This window comes from Salvelinus alpinus, chromosome 4, assembly GCF_045679555.1.
Source record: "Salvelinus alpinus chromosome 4, SLU_Salpinus.1, whole genome shotgun sequence".
Lineage (NCBI taxonomy): Eukaryota > Metazoa > Chordata > Actinopteri > Salmoniformes > Salmonidae > Salvelinus > Salvelinus alpinus.
In genome coordinates, this window is record NC_092089.1 from 67,716,387 (window position 1) to 67,732,560 (window position 16,174).

Sequence of the window (16,174 nt, forward strand, 5' to 3'; positions counted from 1 at the left end):
AGCCCCCTCATCTCCCTGCAGTTTTGTGGGTTGCTGAGTGTAATGATCAAACCAATGGTTGTTTGGCTCAAGAACACCACCAAATAGGCTGATCAAGAGCATGAGACATCATCACAGACATATCAAAGGTCATGCACTTTGTAAGGAGGCATTATGGTGCCCCATAGAGCAACAAAGTTTATGAAACCAAGTTGCAGCCTTGCACTCAAACCTTCTGCATCCCCTCACATCAAATGTAATACAGTGACCTTCCAGACCTATACACCACAGCAAGAAGATCTGTGCAGGAAAACCACAGACTGGAAATAGATCAGTGCAGTGTGTAAGAGGTTCTTCACCAGACCATAACATGATGATGCTTTGACAACAATATGAGATCTTAACACTGACGGTAAGCTACTGTGTAAAGTAACATCTATTCAATGACTATTGTGTGTATAAAAAAAAAGGTAAGTGCAGTACAAAGGTTGAAACTCCACACAGCCCTGCTGTCATATATACCATTCCACTCCAGAGATCGAGTGAGTGAGTTGTTTAACGGCATGGAAAGTGCGAGTCTACAGCACAGAGGTGCAGAACACCCTGCCAGAGGTGTAGAGGGGAGGTGGCATTCACAGGATGTCATCTCTACTCACCCATGTCATGGGTCTCTCAACATAGAATATGCTACAGTGACTAGCCTATGTACCTGTAGTGCAGGGGTCATCAACTAGATTCAGCGTTGGAACACATTTTTTCATAATTATGTTCCGGCCACCTTAACATAATTATAAACAATTTGTACTCTGCAAATTGACAGAAGAAGCCCAAATAGATATTGCATTGGACAAAAACATGATAATTTAAAATATTGATTACATTGGTAAATGATTACATCTCTCTATGAGTGGAAATACTTGAAAAGATTTCCTGAATTAAAATTATTTTGAGGTGAATTCCTGTTGATTTTACAGTATTTATGTCAAAAAATATAAACGCAAAATGCAACAATTTCAATGATTTTACTTGAGGAAATCACTCAATTTAAATAAATTAATTAGGCTCTGATCTATATATTTCACATGACTGGGCAGGGGCACAGCCATGGGTGGCCCTGGGAGGGCATAGGCGTTGAGTTTTTCGCCACAAAACTGATTTATTACCTACAGAAATACTTGTCAGTTTCATCAGCTGTCCGGGTGGCTGATCTCAGACGATTCCGCAGGTGAATTAGCTGGATGTGGAGGTCCTGGGGTGGTGTGGTAACACATGGTCTGCGGTTGTGATGCTGATTGGACATACTGCTAAAATCTCTAAAACGACATTGGATGCAGCTTATGGTAGAGAAATGAACATTACATTCTCTGGCTACAGCTCTGGTGGACATTCCTGCAGTCAGCATGCCAATTGAACACTCCCACAAAACTTGAGACATCTATGGCATTGTGTTGTGTGATAAACCTGCACATTTTAGAGTGGCCTTTTATTGTCCCCAGCACAAGGTCCACCTGCGTAAGGATCATGCTGTTTAATCAGATTCTTGATATGCCACACCTGTCAGGTAGATGGATGTGGACACCCATCCAAATTAGTGGATTAGGCTATTTCAGCCACACCCGTTGTTGACAGATGTATAAAATTGAGCACATAGCCATGCAATCTCCATAGACAAACATTGGCAGTAGAATGGTCTTACTGAAGAACTCAGTGATTGTCAACGTGGCACCGTCATAGGATGCCACATTTCCAACATGTCAGTTTGTAGAATTTCTACCCTGCTAGAGCTGCCCCAGTCAACTATAAGTGCTGTTATTGTGAAGTGGAAACGTCTAGGAGCAACAATGGCTCAGCCGCGAAGTGGTAGGCCACACAAGCTCATAGAATCGGACCGCCGAGTGCTGAAGCCCATATTGTGTACCGAGTTCCAAACTGCCTCTGGAAGCACAATAACTGTTCGTCAGGAGCTTCATGAAATGGGTTTCCATGGCCGAGCAGCCACACACAAGCATAAGATCACCATGCACAATACCAAGCGTCGGCTGGATTGGTGTAAAGCTTGCCTCCATTGGACTCCGGAGCAGTGGAAACACGTTCTCTGGAGTGATGAATCACACTTCACCATCTGGCAGACAAATCTGGGTTTGGCAGATACCAGGGGAACACTACCTGTCCAATGCATAGTGCCAACTGTAAAGTTTGGTGGATGAGGAATAATGGTCTGGGGCTGGTTTTCATGGTTTGGGCTTAGTTCTAGTGAAGCAAAATCTTAACCCTACAGCATACAATGATGATTCCATGCTTCCAAATTTGTGGCAACATTTTGGGGAAGGCCCTTTCCGGTTTCAGCATGACAATGCCCCAATGCACAAAGTGAGGCCCATACAGAAATTGTTTGTCGAGTTCAGTGAGGAAGAACTTGAGTGGCCTGCAGAGAGCCCTGACCTCAACCCCATCAAACACCTTTGGGATGAATTGGAACTCCAACTGCGAGCCAGGCCTAATCGGCCAACATCAGTGGCCGACCTAACTAATGTTCCAGGGGCTGAATGGAAGTGGCTAAATGCAAGTCCCCGCAACAATGTTTCAACATCTAGTCGAAAGCCTTCCTAGAAGAGTGGAGGCTGTTATAGCAGCAAAAGGGGGACCAACTCCATATTAATGCCCACTATTTTGGAATGAGATGTGACGAGCAGGTGTCCACATACCTTTGGTCATGTAGAGATGTGTGTGTGTGTGTGTGTGTATATATACAAACACATACATCATCTCGGGAAAATGTTCCAATTTCTTTTACATTGCAGCCTTATTCTAAAGTGGATTACATTTGTTTTTTCCTAATCAATCTATACACAATACCCCATAATGACAAAGCAAATATTTTTTACCAACGTATTAAAAATAAAAAACTGATCACATTTACAGAACTATTCAGACCCTTTACTCAGTACTTCGTTGAAGCACCTTTGGCAGCGTTTACAGCCTCAAGTCTTCTTGGGTATGATACTACAAGCTTGGCTCACCTGTATTTGGAGAGTTTCTCCCATTCCTCACTGCAGATCCTCTCAAGCTCTGTATGGTTGGATGGGGAGAGTCTCTGCACAGCTATTTTCAGGTCTCTCCAGTGATGTTTGATCGGGGTTCAAGTCCGGGCTCTGGCTGGGCCACCCAAGAACATTCAGAGACTTGTCCCGAAGCCACTCCTGCGTTGTCTTGGCTGTGTGCTTAGGTTTGTTGTCCTGATGGAAGGTGAACCTTCTCCCCAGTCTGAGGTCCTGAGCGCTCTGGAGCAGGTTTTCATCAAGGATCTCTCTGTACTTTGCGCCGTTTATCTTTCCCTTGATCCTGACTAGTCTCCCAGTCCTTCCCGCTGAAAAACATCCACACAGCATGATGCTGCCAACACCATGCTGCACCATAGGGATGGTGCCTGATTTCCTCCAGACATGACACTTGGCAATCAGGCCAAAGAGTAAATCTTGGTTTCATCAGACCAGAAAAACTTGTTTCTCATGGTCTGAGAGTCCTTTAGGTGCCTTTTGACTGAAGAGTGGTCTGGCCACTCCACCATAAAGGCCTGATTGGTGGAGTGCTGCAGAGATGGTTGTCCTTCTGGAAGGTTCTCCCATCTCCCCAGAGGAACTCTAGAGCTCTGTCAGAGTGACCATCGGTCTCTTGTTCAACTCCCTGACCCCTCCCTTCTCCCCCGATTGCTCAGTTTGGCTGGGCAGCCAGCTCTAGGAAGAGTATTGGTGGTGCCAAACTTCTTCCATTTAAGAATGATGGAGGCCACTGTGTTCTTGGGGACCTTCAATGCTTCAGAAATGCTTTGGTACCCTTCCCCAGATCTGTGCCTCGACAATCCTGTCTCGGAGCTCTACGGACTATTCCTTCGACCTCATGGCCTGTTTCTTTCTCTGACATGCACTGTCAACTGTGTGACCTCATGTAGACAGGTGTGTGCCTTTCCAAATCATGTCCAATCAATTGAATTTACCACATGTGGACTCCAGTCAAGTTGTAGAAACATCAAGGATGATCAATGAAAACAGGATGCACCTGAGCCCAATTTCGAGTCTCATAGCAAAGTGTCTGAATACTGAATACTTTCCGAACACACACATAGATATACGTATATATATATATATATATATATATATACACACATATACACACACACATACAGTGGGGAGAACAAGTATTTGATACACTGACGATTTTGCAGGTTTTCCTACTTACAAAGCATGTAGAGGTCTGTAATTTTTATCATAGGTACACTTCAACTATGAGAGACGGAATCTAAAACAAAAATCCAGAAAATCACATTGTATGATTTTTAAGTAATTAATTTGCATTTTATTGCATGACATAAGTATTTGATACATCAGAAAAGCAGAACTTAATATTTGGTACAGAAACCTTTGTTTGCAATTACAGAGATCATACGTTTCCTGTAGTTCTTGACTAGGTTTGCACACACTGCAGCAGGGATTTTGGCCCACTCCTCCCTACAGATCTTCTCCAGATCCTTCAGGTTTCGGGGCTGTCGCTGGGCAATACGGACTTTCAGCTCCCTCCAAAGGTTTTCTATTGGGTTCAGGTCTGGAGACTGGCTAGGCCACTCCAGGACCTTGAGATGCTTCTTACGGAGCCACTCCTTAGTTGCCATGGCTGTGTGCTTCGTGTCGTTGTCATGCTGGAAGACCCAGCCACGACCCATCTTCAATGCTCTTACTGAGGGAAGGAGGTTGTTGGCCAAGATCTCGCGATACATGGCCCCATCCATCCTCCCCTCAATACGGTGCAGTCGTCCTGTCCCCTTTGCAGAAAAGCATCCCCAAAGAATGATGTTTCCACCTCCATGCTTCACGGTTGGGATGGTGTTCTTGGGGTTGTACTCATCCTTCTATTCCTCCAAACACAGCGAGTGGAGTTTAGAGCAAAAAGCTCTATTTTTGTATCATCAGACCACATGACCTTCTCCCATTCCTCCTCTGGATCATCCAGATGGTCATTGGCAAACTTCAGACGGGCCTGGACATGCGCTGGCTTGAGCAGGGGGACCTTGCGTGCGCTGCAGGATTTTAATCCATGACGGCGTAGTGTGTTACTAATGGTTTTCTTTGAGACTGTGGTCCCAGCTCTCTTCAGGTCATTGACCAGGTCCTGCCGTGTAGTTCTGGGCTGATCCCTCACATTCCTCATGATCATTGATGCCCCACGAGGTGAGATCTTGCATGGAGCCCCAGACCGAGGGTGATTGACCGTCATCTTGAACTTCTTCCATTTTCTAATAATTGTGCCAACAGTTGTTGCCTTCTCACCAAGCTGCTTGCCTATTGTCCTGTAGCCCATCCCAGCCTTGTACAGGTCTACAATTTATCCCTGATGTCCTTACACAGCTCTCTGGTCTTGGCCATTGTGGAGAGGTTGGAGTCTGTTTGATTGAGTGTGTGGACAGGTGTCTTTTATACAGGTAACGAGTTCAAACAGGTGCAGTTAATACAGGTAATGAGTGGAGAACAGGAGGGCTTCTTAAAGAAAAACTAACAGGTCTGTGAGAGCCGGAATTCTTACTGGTTGGTAGGTGATCAAATACTTATGTCATGCAATAAAATGCAAATTAATTACTTAAAAATCATACAATGTGATTTTCTGGATTTTTGTTTTAGATTCCGTCTCTCACAGTTGAAGTGTACCTATGATAAAAATGACAGACCTCTACATGCTTTGTAAGTAGGAAAACCTGCAAAATCGGCAGTGTATCAAATACTTGTTCTCCCCACTGTATATATGGTCAGAAACAAATAACTTTCTTCTGAAACTCGCCAGTCTATTCTTGTTTTGAGAAAAGAAGGCTACTCCATGCGAGAAATTGCCAAGAAACTGAAGATCTCATACAACGCTGTGTACTACTCCCTTCACAGAACAGTGCAAACTGGCTCTAACCAGAATAGAAAGAGGAGTGAGAGGTCCCGGTGCACAACTGAGCAAGAGGACAAGTACATTAGCGTCTAGTTTCAGAAACAAATGCCTCACAATTCCTGAACTGGCAGCTTCATTTAATAGTACCCGCAAAACATCAGTTTCAACGTCAACAATGAAGAGGCGACTCCGGGGTGCTGGCATTTTAGGGAGAGTTCCTCTGTCCAGTGTCTGTGTTCTTTAGCCCAACTTAATCTTTTCTTTTTATTGGCCAGTCTGAGATACAGCTTTTTCTTTGCAACTCTTCCTAGGCCAGCATCCTGGAGTTGCTTCTTCCCCATACACACACACACATACATACAGTGGGGAGAACAAGTATTTGATACACTGCCGATTTTGCAGATTTTCCTACTTAAAAAGCATGTAGAGGTCTGTAATTTTTATCATAGGTACACTTCAACTGTGAGAAACGGAATCTAAAACAAAAATCCAGAAAATCACATTGTATGATTTTTAAGTAATTAATTAGCATTTTATTGCATGACATAAGTATTTGATACATCAGAAAAGCAGAACTTAATATTTGGTACAGAATCCTTTGTTTGCAATTACAGAGATCATACGTTTCCTGTAGTTCTTGACCAGGTTTGCACACACTGCAGCAGGGATTTTGGCCCACTCCTCCATACAGACCTTCTCCAGATCCTTCAGGTTTCGGGGCTGTCGCTGGGCAATACGGACTTTCAGCTCCCTCCAAAGATTTTCTATTGGGTTTAGGTCTGGAGACTGGCTAGGCCACTCCAGGACCTTGAGATACTTCTTACGGAGCCACTCCTTAGTTGCCCTGGCTGTGTGTTTCGGGTCGTTGTCATGCTGGAAGACCCAGCCACGACCCATCATCAATGCTCTTACTGAGGGAAGGAGGTTGTTGGCTAAGATCTCGCAATACATGGCCCCATCCATCCTCCCCTCAATACGGTGCAGTCGTCCTGTCCCCTTTGCAGAAAAGCATCCCCAAAGAATGATGTTTCCACCTCCATGCTTCACGGTTGGGATGGTGTTCTTGGGGTTGTACTCATCCTTCTTCTTCCTCCAAACACGGCGAGTGGAGTTTAGACCAAAAAGCTCTATTTTTGAATCATCAGACCACATGACCTTCTCCCATTCCTCCTCTGGATCATCCAGATGGTCATTGGCAAACTTCAGACGGGCCTGGACATGCGCCTGCTTGAGCAGGGGGACCTTGTGTGCGCTGCAGGATTTTAATCCATGACGGCGTAGTGTGTTACTAATGGTTTTCTTTGAGACTGTGGTCCCAGCTCTCTTCAGGTCATTGACCAGGTCCTGCCGTGTAGTTCTGGGCTGATCCCTCACCTTCCTCATGATCATTGATGCCCCACGAGGTGAGATCTTGCATGGAGCCCCAGACCGAGGGTGATTGACCATCATCTTGAACTTCTTCTATTTTCTTCTATTTTCTAATAATTGCGCCAACAGTTGTTGCCTTCTCACCAAGCTGCTTGCCTATTGTCCTGTAGCCCATCCCAGCCTTGTGCAGGTCTACAATTTTATCCCTGATGTCCTTACACAGCTCTCTGGTCTTGGCCATTGTGGAGAGGTTGGAGTCTGTTTGATTGAGTGTGTGGACAGGTGTCTTTTATACAGGTAACGAGTTCAAACAGGTGCAGTTAATACAGGTAATGAGTGGAGAACAGGAGGGCTTCTTAAAGAAAAACTAACAGGTCTGTGAGAGCTGGAATTCTTACTGGTTGGTAGGTGATCAAATACTTATGTCATGCAATAAAATGCAAATGAATTACTTAAAAATCATACAATGTGATTTTCTGGATTTTTGTTTTAGATTCCGTCTCTCACAGTTGAAGTGTACCTATGATAAAAATTACAGACCTCTACATGCTTTGTAAGTAGGAAAACCTGCAAAATCGGCAGTGTATCAAATACTTGTTCTCCCCACTGTACGTATAAATATGGTGAAGAGGCAACTCCGGGATACTGGCCTTCTAGGCAGAGTTGCAAAGAAAAAGCCATGGGACCACGCAGCCGTCATACCACTCAGGAAGGAGACACGTTCTGTCTCCTAGAGATGAACGTTCTTTGGTGCGAAAAGTGCAAATCAATCCCAGAACAGAAAATGACCTTGTGAAGATGCTGGAGGTAACAGGTACAAAAGTATCTATATCCACAGTAAAATGAGTCCAATAAATCGACAAACTGAAAGGCCGCTCAGCAAGGGAGAAGCCACTGCTCCAAACCCACCTTTAAAAAAGCCAGACTATGGTTTGCAACTGCACATGGGGACAAAGATCGTACTTTTTGGAGAAATGTCCTCTGGTCTGATGAAACAAAAATAGAACTCTTTGGCCATAATGACCATCGGTATGTTTGGAGGAAAAAGGGGGATGCTTGCAAGCCGAAGAACACCATCCCAACCGTGAAGCACGGGGGTGGCAGCATCATGTTGTGGGGGTGCTTTGCTGCAGGAGGGACTGGTGCACATCACAAAATAGATGCCATCATGAGGTAGGAAAATGATGTGGATATATTGTAGCAACATCTCAATACATCAGTCAGGAAGTTAAAGCTTGGTCGCAAATGGGTCTTCCAAATGGACAATGACCCCAAGCGTACTTTCAAAGTTGTGGCAAAATGGCTTAAGGACAACAAAGTCAAGGTATTGGAGTGGCCATCAAAGCCCTGACCTCACACCTATAGAAAATTTGTGGGCAGAACTGAAAAAGCGTGTGCGAGCAAGGAGGCCTACAAACCTGACTCAGTTACACCAGCTCTGTCAGGGGGAATGAGCCAAAATTCACCCAACTTAGTGAGAAGCATGTGGAAGGCTATCCGAAACGTTTGACTCAAGTTAAACAATCTAAAGGCAATGCTACCAAATACTAATTGAGTGTATGTAAACTTCTGACCCACTGGGAATGTGAAATAAAATTTTAATAAAAGCTGAAATAAATCATTCTCTCTATTATTATTCTGACATTTCACATTCTTAAAATAAAGTGGTGATCCTAACTGACCTAAGACAGGGAATTTTTACTAGGATTAAATGTCAGAAATAGTGAAAAACGGAGTTAGAAAATATTTGGCTTAGGCGTTTGTAAACTTCAACTGTATGTATGTATGTATGTATGTATATACACTTAAAAAAAAAATATCAGCAAACTTTAGGTGGCCAAATAAAATCAGCCACGGGTCGCTAGTTGATGATCCCTGTAGTGGAATAGGCTTACCAATGGACTTTCACAACATGAATGAATACTGTTAATAAAACTATGGTTTGCGTTACATTTTTATTAAAATAATGAGCATACTGAAAGCATAACATGAAAGTATGCAGCCGCTACAAAAAGAAAAGACTTACAATACTTCTAACAGTCATACTTTTGCATAGAATAACTTTTTTTTAAATGATACACATGGAGCAGTCCGACAAGCCTCGATGAGAAGGATGGGATAGGTTATATCCCTCCAAGTGCTCACTTAGGCTTTCAGGCATGAAACATTATAAGACACTGTATGAAAACTATTCAATACAAATATTGATGTAATAATAATAATAATAATCTTAGCAATAAAAGATGAACAAATGATACTGAAGGACATTTGTACAGGTGACAAAACATGCAGAACTGAGCTGACATTGACACTGGGACCTGAACACAACGGCGTGTTCCAGTATGCTGCTATCCATCATGACTAGAGAGAACACACTGCTGAGACAGACCCATTTTGGTTAAGGGGCAAAGGAGGAGTCACCACTGCACATTATTTCTTTATACATCCTGGTTCTACTTTGCCCAACTGACCGTTTCAGAGTGACACTGTAAAGCAGGGATCACCGATTAGATGATTTAGCCACGGGCTGATTTTTTTTCTTGAGCGGCAGGTTGGGGGGCCTGAACTTACTTACAAATAATGTTTAGACTGCAAATTGACCGCAAGAAGCCCAAACAGATCTAATATTTGATTGCTGATTTCATGCTGTTTTTACAGTCTTATGTCCAACAACAAAAATTCTAATAATAAAAATTAAAAAAATATTTGGGGGGACAAAATAACCGCCAGTTGGGGAACCCTGCTGTAAAGTAAAACAGCCAAACTGAAGGAGTCACTTTGTGCATGTTTTCTACTGTTACTATTGCTCTGCAGCATCAGGTGTTACAGTGTATGCACTACATATAATCCTGGGATGAAGTGCTGTGATTGCAATGAATCATTTCTCACCTAAGGCCTCGACATAAGGCAGGGATTCCCAAACTCGGTCCTGGGGCTCCACCTGGGTGCACCCAGGGGGGGGGCCCTAGGACAGAGTTTGGGAAACCCTGACATAAGGCACCAAAGCCCGAATCCACACGGAATTGTTAGAATACCCTTACCTCGCCCCATGAACATCTAACCAGTGCCATCAGATGCATTGAAATGTGAAAACATGACATAAAAACCAACCTGGGCAATTTGCTAGAAAACCCATTTAATCCCTGTCACTTAATTTATCAGGAGGCACTTGATCACTTCCTCTCCTACATTACTCACACTGACTCACTCTATACGCTCTCCAACAACACAATCAAAGTGGGGACATCTTTCCTTCTGCCTGGATTAGCTCCAACATGGGAAGGAAGCATAATAATGACTATGAGACGAGGGACGGTATTCCTAAAGTGTCTGAGAATAGAAGTGCTGATCTAGGATCATTTATTCCCTTTTAGACCATAATTAAAAGTGATCATATGGACAGGAGGGGCTTGATTTTAGATCAGCACTCCTACTCTATGATGCTTTGTGAATAAGGGCCCAGAACACTGATGTTAAACGTAATGAGACTTTCTTAGAATTTATACCAAACTCAAAATGTGGGACATAGCCTCTACTACATACAAATAAGAATGTTCCTGTTGTACCAAATTCTTAAAAATCAAACTGAGTTGTTTAGTCTTCCCCAATGGACAATGTCCAATAAATAAGATCACTTAAAAACGTTTTCCCCTTAGCATCAGAACAAGGTTAACATTCTGTAGAGGTCGTTTCTGCAGTTCGGGTTGGATTGAATTCCAGCCCATTTAAAAAAAAAGGCAAAAACCCATAACGACCGCCCCAAGTGGGTTCCCAGTACCATATACATACAACATACACTTTTCTACACAATTAAATGTTTTAATGGAAAATAAATAAGCAATATATATTATGTAACCCCCAAATAAAGCAAAGCTATGAATTATTAGTACATGTATTGAATTGTTATTTATATATTGTTATTTGTTGTTTCGGTAAGAAAGTATGTGTCTATTCTATACACAATACACTTTTAAGAAATAAGGCACGAGGGGATGGGGTGTATGGCCAATATACCACGGCTAATGGCTGTTCTTAGCACGACGCAATGCGCCGTGTGCCTGGATACAGCCCTTAGCCGTGGTATATTGACCATATACCACAAACCCCAAATGTGCTTTATTGCTATTATAAACTGGCTACCAATGTAATTAGAGCAGTAAAAATAAATGTTCTCATACCCGTGATATACGGTCTGATATACCACGGCTGTCAGCCAATCAGCACTTCAGGGCTCGGACCACCCAGTTTATAAATATCTATATCCCTGATAGCTTTGGACTATATATTGATTAGCATGTGTAATACTATCTTAGAAACACTGTACATCCATGCAGATTGTAAGGTACACAGTCAAGGACCTTATTCAATAAAATGAATACCAGCTTGGAGCAGTATTGAAATCCACTCTCCATGAGCCGTTTTGATAGTAGACCGTTTTGATAGTCTATGGAAAGGTCTCACCTATCTGAAATGGAAATCTAAAGCCTACAAAATATCTTGGAGATGCAGAGTCTCACGTCTAGAATGTGCAATCGCAAAATGCCAATCGTGTTCACTGAAGCTCGATGCAAGCTTCTCTCTTTCCCGACAAGGCTGCGGGGGTGTCCTTAACATCAAACTAAACAAACAAACGACAAACAATGCTGTAACAGATGTAGAGTGGGACAGATGAGCCCTAGTTATGGTGGAGGGAGTCACTCTCCCGCTGAAACAAGAGCATGCAAGAAAACATTCATTCTACCTAAAGAAGGCTTCTCGCACCCATTAGATTTCCTATTGAAATGTAGACACAGTAGTCCAGAGTGGCGATGCAGCTGGTGATACTGCACGACTAGTTATCTATCCTTTGTCCAAAATGGTTCCATCAGAGTTGACCAATTACAGTGGCAGCAGAAGGGATGCAACCAATCAGAATGTCCGATTCTGGTTATTCCCCCTCCCATTGGTCTCAGTTAGCTTTTCCGGGTGCTTGAGTAAGACCCATGGTCATGACTTAGAAAATCCTCCAACAGGGTTGGATCAGGAAGACAGATAATGAATAGTTCAGCGTGTGAGGCCAAGCATCAGAACAGAGAGTTGTTCCAACCAGAGTCCAGCTAAATGAATCTGTGTTGTAGAGATGGAAGCATGGACACACTGCACACAGTCACACACTGCTCACTTACTCACACACACACACACACACACACATATATGCGGTATAGGTAAATGGATAGGTGTGTGGGGTTGTTCAGTGGTCTCCATCCTCCCAGGCGCAGTCGTTCTTCTGCTTGGCCAGCTTCCTGACCACTCTCTCCAGCTCCTTACGAGACTTCTGCTCATCCTCCAGACATTGCTTGATCCACTTACTCTCCTGGCGAGACACATACACAAATATCCATTGAAACTCAGCAAAGACGTGAGAACACACACATTCCCATACACCTACAAGCAGGAACCCACAATCACAACATGTACCTGCAGATAGACAAGCACGCACCCACAAACCACAACACCGACGCTCCTGAACAAAATGGCTTGTCAGACTTTAAATGTGTCAGAGTGAGTTTTAGATCAACAGTTATTTTACCTTCTTTAATTCATGGACCTCGTCCTTTAAAGCGTACACCGCATCAACCAGACTCCTGCAAGTCAAGAAACAAAAGGTTATCAGAAAGCCGGACAATAGCAAATTATTTTCATGTTACAATATGATAAAAGCTTTGGAATTTGAGTGTTCGCGGTAGTTGAACATTAATATTTGTGAAATTGTTAAGTCCCAATTTCATGCTTTTCAATGTTGACCACAATTTCTTGCTATTCAACATTCAAGACAAAACCCCTGTTTTCCCAACACTTCAAGGGCATCATGTAAAGACATTAATTTCTCAATTTTAACTGACAAATAAAATACTAGTGTCCTACAGTATCCTTGAAAAAGCTTCGGATTTGATGTGTTGAAACGACCGGCTGAACGATAACTAACTGCAGATCCATGTGCATACACAGTAATGTAATGGCCTAATAAGAGTCTATTCTCCTGAGTGATGGCAGTCTTACTTTTCCTCTATGATGGTCTGACCGTTGTTCTTCATCTCTTCCACCATCATCTTCTCTTCCTCCGGCAGCAGGACCTGAGGGACAGAATCTTTCCTCACCGCTGCAGATACACACAATACACACACACACACACACACGCGAGTAAGCCTTTGTCATTGCCATGTCTATCTATGGGCCATTAAAAGGTGCGGTACACACACATCTTGGATGTGTTGAAGAAAACTATTTGTCTGTATAACACACACACACGCGTATATGTATTACGTGAACCTACCAGACTAGCTAAATGCCTTTTATGCTCGCATTGAGGTAAGTTACTGCAACACTGAAGCATGCATGAGTGCACCAGCTGTTCTGGACGACTGTGTGATCATGCTCTACGTAGCCGATGTGAACAAGACCTTTAAACAGGTCAACATTCACAAAGCCGCGGGGCCAGACGGATTACCAGGACGTGTACTCAAAGCATGCGCAGACCAACTGGGAAGTGTCTTCACTGACATTTTCAACCTCTCCCTGACCGAGTCTGTAATACCTACATGTTTCAAGCAGACCACCGTAGTCCATGTGCCCAAGAAAACGAAGGTAACCTGCCTAAATGACTACCGCCACATAGCACTCACGTCGGTAGCCATGAAGTGCTTTGAAAGGCTGGTCATGGCTCACATTAACACCATCATCCCGGAAACCCTAGACCCACTCCAATTCACATACCACCCCAACAGATCCACAGATGAAGCAATCTCAATCACACTCCACACTGCCCTTTCCCACCTGGACAAAAGGAACACCAGGGTTGAGGAGTAACTGATTACACAATCTGTAATCTGTTACATGTAAGGGATTACAAAAAAAACAGTAACCGTTACGTTACCAGCAAAAACGTAATCAGATTAGATACTTTTGAAAAACTAGATTACTTCGAGGATTACTTTTAAATTCAGAAAGGATGTTTGAAAAAAATCTTTGACACTTCTGTTTTCTCAATGACATTCCAATCAACATTGAAAAAAGGCGCAAGTATAAGTTTGTTCCACCTGAGCGTGTCTGACCACAAGTCAGAGACCACTATGATGACACACCAAATGTGTTTGATGGATCGAACTCCTTATTGTTTTACCTCAGCATAAGCCAAAAACTTTGGGTAATCTATACTTCCATATTTCCAAGTCCTATTCTTGAAGATCAAGGGGTATAACATTTATTGGAATGACTGGAATTCTGATAGACTTTGGTTTATAATGTAAAGATCTAATTTAATCGTATTACTATATGTAGTAGAAGGTGATGGGTTAGAAGAAGCCAAATAACCAACCCACAAAGTAAAATTTAACATCCATATATGGCCAGCTATGTAAACTAACATTGTTTTATCCTGCAATAGATGTTGTTCAACTGGTAACATATATTGTCTTCTTCTAATGCCTAAAGGAGAAAGTAAAGTAACTGAACGTAATCAGATTACGTTACTGAGTTTGGGTAATCCAAAAGTTACGTTACTGATTACAATTTGACAGGTAACTAGTAACTAACTGATTACATTTAGAAAGTAACCTACCTAAACCTGAGGAACACCTATGTGAGAATGCTGTTCATTGACTACAGCTCAGTGTCCAACACCATAGTGCCTACAAAGCTCATCACTAAACTAAGGACGCTGGGAGTAAACACCTCCCTCTGCAACTGGATCCTGGACTTCCATGATGGGCCGCCCCCCCCCCCAAGTGGCAAGGGTAGGCAACAACACATCTGCCACGTTGATCTTTAACACGGGGTCCCCTTAGGGGTGCGTGCTTAGTCCCCCCCTGTACTCCCTGTTCATCTACGACTGCGTGGCCAAGCACGACTCCAACACGATCATTAAATTTGCTGACGACAACAGTGGTAGGCCTGATCACCGACAACAATGAGACAGCCTATATGGAGGAAGTTAGAGACCTGGCAGTGTGGTGCCAGGACAACAACCTCTCCCTCAACATGAGCAAGACAAAGGAGCTGATCATGGAACACAGGAAAAGGAGGGCCGAACACGCCCCCATTCACATTGATGGGGCTGTAGTGGAGCAGGTCCTGTAGTGGAGCAGATCCTGTAGTGGAGCAGGTCCTTGGTGTCCATATCACCAACAAACTATCACGGTCCAAACAAATCAAGACTGTCGTGAAGAGGGCACGACAACGCCTTTTCTCCCTCAGGAGAGATTTGGCATGGGTCCCCAGATCCTCAAAAAATTATACAGCTGCACCATCGAGAGCATTCTGACAGGTTGTATCACCGCCTGGTATGGCAACTGCTCGGCATCCAACCGTAAGCTGCTTACAGAGGGTAGTTCGTACGGCCCAATACATCACTGGAGCCAAGCTTCCTGCCATCTAGGACCTATAAACTATTGTCAAAGACTCCAGTCACCCAGGTCATAGACTTATCTCTGCTACTTTACGGCAAGCGGTACCAGAGCACCAAGTCTATGTCCAAAAGGCTTCTTAACAGCTTCTACCCCAAGCCATAATACTGCTGAACAATTAATCAAATGGCCAACCAGACTATTTACATTAACACCCCCTTTGTTTTTACACAGCTGCTGCTCGCTGTTTATTATCTATGCACAGTCACTTTACCCCTACCTACATGTACAAATTACCTTGACCAACCTGTACCCCCGCACATTGACTCGGTACCAGCACCCCCTGTACATAGCTTCGTTATTTTATTGTGTTACTTTTTATTTAAATTTTTACAAAAATGTATTTAGTAAATATTTTCTTAACCAACAATGCAGTTCAATAAATAGAGTTATGGGCCTGTAAGTCAACATTTCACGGTAAGGTCTACACCGGTTGTATTCGGGCGCATGTGACAAATATATAT

General features: G+C 43.2%; 1 protein-coding gene across 3 annotated transcripts in view; it reads right to left on the reverse strand.

Annotated features, from left to right (window-relative positions):
- Positions 1-9,205: 9,205 nt before the first annotated feature.
- The window catches only part of LOC139574236 (rho guanine nucleotide exchange factor 6-like), a 30,420-nt gene continuing 23,451 nt past the window's right edge, over positions 9,206-16,174 (reverse strand). For all 3 annotated transcript variants that reach the window (XM_071398626.1, XM_071398624.1, XM_071398627.1), the window contains 3 exons: positions 13,309-13,408; positions 12,839-12,893; positions 9,206-12,622 (listed from right to left, as the gene is read on the reverse strand). In XM_071398626.1, the coding sequence (XP_071254727.1) occupies positions 12,500-12,622; positions 12,839-12,893; positions 13,309-13,408 (278 nt within the window). In that variant the 3' untranslated portion in view covers positions 9,206-12,499. The remainder of the gene's footprint in view (positions 12,623-12,838; positions 12,894-13,308; positions 13,409-16,174) is intronic.